A 10000-nucleotide genomic window follows, 5' to 3' on the forward strand; every position below is an offset into this window, starting at 1 on the left:
TTCTTTTGACTTTTGTTGTTTTGTTTTTGTTTTTGATTTGCCTATATATAATATATATATAATATATATATATATATATACATATAAAAAATTATAAATATAAATATAAATTAATAATTTTAAATTTAAATAATTTAATTTTAAATTTTAATCTTATATATTTGTAAATTATATTAATATTTTTTATTTTAAGTTTGGTTTATGTTTTTCACTGTTTGAGTTGCCTAATAGTGGTTTTATCTCTAATTTAATTTATATAATATATAAAATAATTAAATTAAATTGTCTTAATGACCAGCGTCTGACGGAAATGCATAATGAGTACGTCTGAAGAATTAAAAATCGAAAGTATCTAATAAAGGAAAGCCATTTTCAGGCGTCATCATTGTTTATATCTGTACACACACACACACACACACTCACCACACACACACACACACACGCACACGCACACACGCACACACACACGTGTGTGTCCACCGACACCGCTCCTCATAACGAAGTAACGAATCATTATATATATCTTTGTTAGGATAATTAACTTTAGCTTGCATCTGTAATCACGCACGTGGGTTATAATAACGTCACGCATTTATTATTATTACCCAAGTTAAGAAAGCCTTGGAAAATTAATTCGTTCTCTAACATGGAAATAATTGCTTTTTGCCGAATTGAATTAACATTGAATGTCGATGATTATAATTCAACATTTCTTTTTTTTTTTTTAATGACTTGGAACTCATTTACTGTGTTTATGTAGTAATTAGTGTCTATTGCTTTCGTCTGCAATAGACGGAACATGAAAAGGAACCGTCGTGCTTCGTGTATATAATAGATATGAGTCTCTGTGTGTGCTTGTGTGTGTATATTTGTACATTGGAGTCCATAGACAAACATACACATACGCGCGCATGCATGCATACATACACACATACATACATACATACATACATACATACATACATACATGCATGTGTGTGCGTGTCTGTATATATATATATATCAAATATGTGTGTATATATATCAAATATGTGTGTATATATATATATGTGTGTGTGTATATATATATATATATATATATGTGTGTGTGTATATATATATATATATACATATATGTGTGTATTATATAAATGTATTACACACACACACACACATATATTGTGTGTATGCATATATATCTATGTGTATGTGCGTGTGTCTGAATTTGTGTGTGTATGTATACTTATGTACATGAGTGTGTGTGTGTGTATATATACATACATATGCGTGTATATATATGTGTGTATATATATATGCATGCACATATTTATATACATACATACATACATACATGCATACATACATACATACATACATACATACATACATACATACATACATACATACATACATACATACATACATACAAACACTTACACACACACATTTTCAGCATAAGAAATAGGCTCTATGCAGTTGCTGGAAAATGCAGTCAAATTTCCTTCAAGCTGCAGAATACATTCTATAAATGTGACCCTGCGTTCATTTTACCGAAGATATAAACGAGGTGATCACATCTGGAATGCTTTTAGTCTTAGATCTGCTCAGTCAGGGTGACCTGTGGTTAAACAAGAACAACATACATTTACCTAACATATACACATAATCCATAGGCGTATATATGCATATCCATGTATACACACATACCCCACCTATACACATACACACACACATACATACATATATATATATATATATATATATATATATATATATATAATATATATATAGATATATCTATATATATATATTATATATATAACCATGCTTCGACTACCTCTCAACTTATGTTCTTTCAAACATGTGATCTATGAGCACCACCAGCTCAAATATTTTTTCTCTGTCTTCCCTTCTTGGGATCTTTCCTTCTCCTTGTTTCCGACGAAGAGTCCGCTCGAAACGTTAACCCTCCTTCCCTTCTTTCCTGAGCCTCAGTAATACTTTAATTGTTCCACGTCTGCGTTTGCTCGTTGCTGTGTGTTTTTTTCTCTTTTTTCTGGTTTTCTTGTTTGGATTAACTTTATATAATATATATATGTATGTTTATAATATATATATATATATATAGATATATATATATATATCTGTGTGTATGTATGTATATGTATATATGTATGTTGTATATTATATATATATATATATATAATATATATATATATATATATATATATATATATATATAATATACTTATATATATATACTTATATATATATATACTTATATATATATTTATATACATATGTGCATATATATATATATATTATATATAATATATAGATATATATATATATATGCACATAATATGTATGTACTATTACGTAACCAAAATCAGGTGTGTGTGTGTTTCACAAAATTAAAAGCTATATAATTAATGGAATTCGGTAGCAATGAATGTAGGCATAATAATTAATTATAACTGTCAATCGCCATCAATAATTCTTTATAATTATTAATGATTATCTAACCAAAATAATAATAATCATCCATAGATAGCTATAATTATCAACCATTGTAAATAATTATTAATTAATTGTCATTAAAAAGCTACAAAGCAATAACGCTAATTTGTTATCATCAAAGAATTCTAGGATAATGGCTAAGTTATTATTCCGAGACGTAAGACGTTTAGGAATATCAGTTCTTAACAACGATGTGTTGGGAAAGGCATGACAGCAAGTGAAATGATGGGAGCTCCCGGAGAACAATGGAAGCTAATTGAAAACAATAAAATAAGATTAAAGAACAGAGAGTTATTGATTAATGTCAGTTCAGAATTTTAGATTTGTGTAATATTATAACAAGACATAATGTGGGAGTTGGTGGTAACGTTACTTTGTAGTGAGTCTGGTGATGGGAGATGAGGAATATGAGAAATAATGTGTGTCTGGTATGCGTGTATGCGTCTGAGCGTGCGTGCGTGCATGTGTGTGTAGTGAATCTACGATTAAGTCGGTGAGATATCGACCAAGCTATGAAGAACAATTTCTAATGACGCCACCATCCAAGGCGGTTCTATTAAGACTTCCAAATGCAATTCGGATAATCGCTCGAGAAATACAATTGTTTGGGAACGACTGATAAATCTGGGACATTGGGGATGACAGTCTTAAAGCAGAGGAAACGCAGAATCTAATATAACAACTTCAAACTGACTACCATATTTCCCGCCATCTTAGTGGAAGCCGGCTGCTGACAGCACGTGCTGATGTTACCAGACTTCACAAATAAGAATAAACAAATAAAGCAACTTCACAATCAATTGATTTACAATAAAGTAATCGAACACGAGATATCCTCACATTTTTCTTCAATTTATTTATTTGTTTCGTTTTAATGATTTAATACCTGAGTTCATTGGCTCAGTTTTCTTCTTAACTCGAAGGTTTCCTCTTTAACATTTTGGATACAAAGGCAGAGTATTATAAGCAAGTTTTGAAAATATTTTGATAAAAATCAAGGATCTTTTCGGTTTGAACGGCAGTTTTTTTCTAGCGGTGTCATATGAAATTGTCACCCATAATTATGACCCTAGTATCGATCTATTGCATTTCAATCTGTTTTAGGTTAGGGTTAGGAGTGGGAGAAGGGTATCTTTTTTTCTTTAGAAATGTAAATAAACCCAATCTGTTTCTTAAACGAGGGACATATTCATACGGCACAGAATGCTTTTTACCTCAATAGACGTCACTGATTGGTTGAAATTGCAGAAAAAACAACAACAAATATCTTACAAACTAGAATTTTCTCAATAAAGCCAAGAGAAAAAGATGTTTTATAAACACATTCTACCAGTATACGAAGTTTAAAATGTTTTAGTTAGCTAGAAATTATGTTAAAAACTGCCGTTCAAACCGAAAAGATCCAAAATCAATTGTATGTTTATTTTATGAATATTTCATAAGGGAAGGTCCATCTGGTATAAATAGAATTTACATATATGTATATGCCTATGAACATGTGGTGTGTGTGTGTGTGTGTGTGTGTGTGTATTCTCATGCTGGGACTACCTAATACCTAATTTTGAGTCTGATACTTGTTCTGTCAATCTCTTTTTGCTGAGCCGCTAGTTGATAGGACACAAACAAACCAATATTGGTTGTCAAATGGTGAGAGACAAACACAAGCGCACGCACTCACATACACACAGACACACACATACATGCACACCACACACACGCGTACACACACACTCATATATATGTATATATAAACACATACATATACACACTAGCACGCAAACATACACTTATGTCCGCATATACAATATGTGCGTGTATGCATATGTGTATTTATGTACACATAAACTAAATTTCCTCCCCTCCTCTCTCTCCACACGCACACTAAGAATAACAACTCATATTCACATGCATATGCACACGCACACACACCAACCACCACACACACACACACACACACACACACACACACACACATGCACACAGACGTACTAGAAACACGTATGAAAATGGTTCACTTAACATTGAACTCGGATCTTTTCTGTTTGAATGGCAGTTTTTAACATAATTTCTAGGTAGCTAAAAAATTTTAAACTTTTATACTGGTAGAATGTGTTTATAAAACATCTTTTTCTCTTGGCTTTATTGAGAAAATTCTATGGTTTGTAAGATGTTTGTTGTTGTTTTTTTCTTCAATTTCAACCAATCAATGACGTCTATTGAGTTAAAAAGCATTCTGTGCCGTATGAATATGCCCCTCGTTTAAGAAACAGATTGGGTTTATTTACATTTGGGAAGAAAAAAGATACCCTTCCCCCCCCCCCACTAACCCTAACCCTAAAACAGATTGAAATGCAATAGATCGATTCTAGGGTCATAATTATGGGTGACAATTTCATATGACACCGCTAGAAAAAGCTGCCGTTCAAACCGAAAAGATCCTTGAACTCATTTCAATGAGATGAATATGCCGTATGAAGGAAGTTGTATCACATTGTAATCAGAGATATCAATTGGAATCAAATGATCGATCTGAATAAAGTCTGTATTGTAAGTAAAGACTGAGTGAGGAATTTTGTGTTCTTTGATTGGACAGATAATGGTTGGCTGCATGGCGACACGGTTTTTGGGAGATGTTGAGGAAAACTTTCACATTTTCTTTAGTTGCAGCCGACGAAATGCCGCTAAGCATTTTGCCCGTCGTCTTAACGATCCTACCAGCTCGCTGCCTTGATAGTATATTGTAATATCACAAACTGATGAAATGAGATTAAATATAATAGGACGCGTGTGTGTGTTTGATCACTTCGGTGACTCTACCATGATGCACATAGAAATGTGTGCAGTGTTTCAAATACGAGAATTTTATGCTATTAGATTTATTTTCATAGCTAGATTTTTTTTCATATTATCTGTGTGTGTGTGTGTGTGTGTGTGTGTGTGTGTGTGTGTGTGTTGATTTAAAATATGGCAATACAGTTAAACGGCACACACTTGATGAGGCTTAAGATGACTGGAACATGTCCGGGATTATCACCATACCGCCAGAAACAAGACTTATTCCCCATTACGTTCTAATATCAATTCTTTTTAATCCTGGAGCTGCCTTCTTGACCAAAAAATCAGTCATTAAGATGGTTTTTAATCCATTACTAAGGTTAGAAATTCATTTAACTAAAAATCCTCGCCTTACATTTTGAGTATGTACATAGCATGGCCGAGTGGTTAAGAAGCTCACTTTGCAATCACCAGGTTTCGGGTTCGATCCCATTACTTGATATTTTGAGCAAATGCCTTTTAACATAGCTTCGGGTGGGGTCTAACCTTTGTGAATGAAATAGGGTAGATGGGAACTGTGTGAAACCCCGTCCGATGGATTGTACCTATGTCATACTAATTCCGCCAGGAAATTATGTTAACAACAGTTATTACCTGCGGAATATTAGCCACTTATACGTTAATTCAATGAACAGGTGATTCAGCGGGTTAAAAAACTTATTCTCATCGTTGTCGAAACCAACAGGTATGGTGGTCGCTCTATGCAGAACAGGTGTTAAACAATTAAACGAGATTTCAGAACGGTTTTTTTTTTAACTTTTCAGGTAAAGTTGTGTCTACGGCTCCAGAACCTAACGAGACAGAAGAAAACATCGATTCCATGTGGGATGTTGATGCTGAAGTGATAATCATTTGGGTCACCGGAGTGATTGTATTGATCACTCTTTTGACAATGCTGATCTGTTTCTTGGCCACTCGCAGAAAACAAGACCGTGCAGAAGATTCGCCAGTTCGAACCAGGTAAATAGACGATGGTGTCATTGAGTCTCTTTAATGTATGGTTTAAAACAGTGGTTCGCGACCATTTTGTTTTGTTTTTTTATCTATAGATTCCTTTCGTTACTATTCTGTCCTGGTGAACCCCTATCGCCATTCAGTGTTTAAAAACTACTTTTATAGATACTCCTTTCAAAATTCCTATTTTATTTTTCATACATTAACTCGTGTAGGTTGAATTATGTAAAATGTTTGCGAAAGAAACCTAACTGTTTCTTGCAATAAATGTATCTTAAGTAAAAATGTTTTCATGGACCCTTAATATACTTCTGTGGATCCCCAATTTACTATTTTACTTGCGTGGACCCCACAAACACTTATATTGACCCCTTAGGGTCATATGGACCCTAGTTGAGAATCACCGGTTTAAAGTATGTATCTGTTCCCTAAACTATGAACTTATTTCTTTACGGTAATGATGTTGAGGAGAAGGAGGAGATATACAATATAATATAAAACAACATATATATACATATATATATAATACAATATAACACAATATATATATTATATTATGTTTCTACTTCTTATCGAAAATCCTTTAAATAATCTGTAAGCATTTAAATGTTTGTGTAAATGCAGGCAGAGGGAGAGAGTGAATGCGAGAGAGAGAAGGTAGAGAGAATGAGTGAGGGAGATATATATATATATATATAGACAGAGAGACAGACAAAGAAAGAGAGAGAGGGGCGAGTTTGAGGTTTACCTAATCAATCAATGCAATAAGCCAATAACATTGATCTGCACAACTGAATTGTAGTTCGTTTAATTTCTACAGGTCTCGCAATGAAGAGGCAGTGAACCCAGGAAGGGGCGGAATAGGGATCAGTTGTACCACTGGCGACAGCATCGGCGGCGTTGGAGGCGAAAACCCAGCTTACACAAGCAACAGCGATGAACTAAACGGCCTGTTTAATATATACCATCCTCGAATGGTCAATTCGTTGCCGCATATCCATAGTCCAGTCTCGAACCAGGGTGGACAACAATGGAACTCTTCGTCACAGACACAAGCTGCTAATCTGCCAGATGCTGACGGAGGCTTTCAGCAAATATCTCTTCCACCGAGCCACATAACAGAAGCCAGTCCGAGTTATTACCCCGGTCCGCCGCCACCATCTCCGCCACCTCTTCTCTTGACCCGGAGCAATGCAAACGTCTCAGCACGCGACTACATGCGTAATGAAGACTACGTGCTTGACCCTTACTTCCTAGCTTCGGCTCCCCCGCCTTATACACGTTATGCTGAAGACTACCACCCAACTAGCCCAGCAGATGCATCCTGCTCTTTGCCAGTTAGAAGTGAACGATCATACAGGTAAGTTATTGTTAATATATTTAACAGGGGAGGAGGATGGGAATTAAAACGTTAATTATGAATAATTATGTGATCATAAAACGATATATTTAACACAGGTGATGGGGATGAGGATTAAAACGCTAATTAGGAATAATTATGTGATATAAAAAAAAAACCATATTTGTCCATGACTAACAACATTAGCTTCAGTTTCCAGCAAGTTCAGAAGACCACTTTGAACATATTTCCACCTTATTCTGACTTCATCACAAAGAATAATTACCATCAATTAGTTTCTATATAGTAACAAGTTAGTGATGCAGGGGTTGGACATGGTTTTCTAATTGAAATAATTATGCTAAATATAGTGTTATTCTATTGGTAACATTTGCAGGTCCAAGAACGAGACCCTACAGAGATCTTGAAAGCCTACAGTCTCTGCACAACAAAATTCAAAAACCATTTAAATCGATCTAAACTCATTACCGCCTGTTAGTTAATATAGTCTCGTTACATATACTTTCTTACTGCAGAACCCTCAATGTACTTAATCATGCGATCAAGCGATATGTTGGAAATACCAGCCAAATCCCCTTTACATCACACCCTACCATCTTAAATATATGGAAAGGACACATTAGATAATATATATTTCTTTACTACCCACAAGGGGCTAAACACAGAGGGGACAGACAAACGGATTAAGTCGATTATATCGACCCCAGTGCGTAACTGGTACTTAATTTATCGACTCCGAAAGGATGAAAGGCAAAGTCGGCCTCGGCGGAATTTGAACCCAGAACGTAACGGCAGACGGAATACGGCTACGCATTTCGCCCGGCGTGCTAACGTTTCTGCCAGCTCGCCGCCTTCACATTAGATAATATAGTCCTAGATACTCCTAGGAATACTGGATGAATACGGATGGAATGATTTTTGTTTCATAACGTTATAACTGTAATATATAACATCTTGCAAATCAGCTGTCATGTGTTTTTTTTTAATTTTATATATATTTCCAGAGTGGCGTATGATTACTTCTGAACTGGAGCAACCACTGACACCAACCTTTCACTTAAACGACTGTCTTAAATCACAAGTGCCTTCATATCTCTCATTCAGCGGTTAAAACATCGTGTTCAACTAAATCCATGCGAAATCACATACAAAGACAACTTGTCTGAAAAATACTAGACAACGGACGACACTTCATCGAGCTATGGTACCCTCTCTATTGATGCATTTTAAGTAGAAATAACGAATGAAAAATCAGCGATGAACTATCTGTAACTTTTTTAACTTTTCTGTATATTTGTTTGCTTTTCTCCGAAAGAATTTATAACAATTCCATTTTATTTTATTATCATTTTCTACTGTTCTACCGTTTAATTTATCATTTTAATAATTTTAATGTCGTGCACCCGATCAGCTGAGTCAATAACTTAGCTTCGATTCCTTATCGAAATTGAAATTGACGTCTTTATTGCATCTGGGAAATGTATGCTGTTCCCTGTGCCAATATAACGAGGTATTATTTTCAGGACGGTGAAGACGGCGAGCTGGGTGAATTGTTAGCATGCCGGACGAAATATTGTCCGTCTTTACATTCTGAGTTCAAATTTCCATGATCGATGAAATAATTACCAGTTGAGCACTGGGAGTCGATGTAATCGACTAACCCCTTTCCCTAAGTTTCAGGCCTCGTGCCCAGAGTAGAAAGGATTATTATCAGGAGAGTGAGAGCTGTAGAATTGTAGAATCTTTAATGCGCCGGACAAAGTTCCACGCGACAGTTCAACTCTCGCCGAGGTCAACTTTGCCTTTCACCCCTCCGGGTCCGATAATATTGAGTACCTGCCGAGTAATCGGGGTAAATGTAATCGGCTAAAACTCAAAATTCTTGGTTTTCTACTTAATTTAGAAACAATTATTTTGAGGATGGCCTCATCCATATTTCAGAGATAATGAGTATTTAGAGCTTCCAGAAAAAGGCATGAAAAGCACATCTTCCCATCCACTGTTTATACTCATTTAAGATACAAATTAGAAGGGAGCATAAAAATTGGTACAAACAGTAACGAACGAAATTTTAAATGAATCTGATACGATAAATGGGCAGTAATTAAGTTATAAAATTTTTCCCTGTCAAATTCACATTGTACGGTACTTTCTCACAATTTAACCACGTGACCACAAAAAAGTAGTCACTTGATATCTCTGTTTGCATTATATAAAATTTGCTTTTTTTTTTCTTTTTCCCTTCCATTACTCTGAAACTCTTCTGAAAAATCATTTCATTTGATTTTATTGCATTGGGTTATCAGATAAATTCTTTCCTTTTTTTTTTTTCCTTTTTTCATAATCCTTATT

At 34.7% G+C, this 10000-nt stretch overlaps 1 protein-coding gene across 1 annotated transcript in view; it reads left to right on the forward strand.

The window, feature by feature from the left end:
- Nucleotides 1–10000, forward strand: part of LOC115220017 — a 34719-nt gene that overhangs the window by 24017 nt on the left and 702 nt on the right. The window contains exons 2-4 of the mRNA XM_036509810.1: nucleotides 6099–6294; nucleotides 7109–7648; nucleotides 8653–10000. The exon at nucleotides 8653–10000 is cut by the window's right edge and continues 702 nt beyond it. Coding sequence (XP_036365703.1) covers nucleotides 6099–6294; nucleotides 7109–7648; nucleotides 8653–8674 — 758 coding nt within the window. The 3' untranslated portion in view covers nucleotides 8675–10000. The remainder of the gene's footprint in view (nucleotides 1–6098; nucleotides 6295–7108; nucleotides 7649–8652) is intronic.

This window comes from Octopus sinensis, linkage group LG15 (assembly GCF_006345805.1).
Source record: "Octopus sinensis linkage group LG15, ASM634580v1, whole genome shotgun sequence".
In the NCBI taxonomy this organism is placed as follows: domain Eukaryota; kingdom Metazoa; phylum Mollusca; class Cephalopoda; order Octopoda; family Octopodidae; genus Octopus; species Octopus sinensis.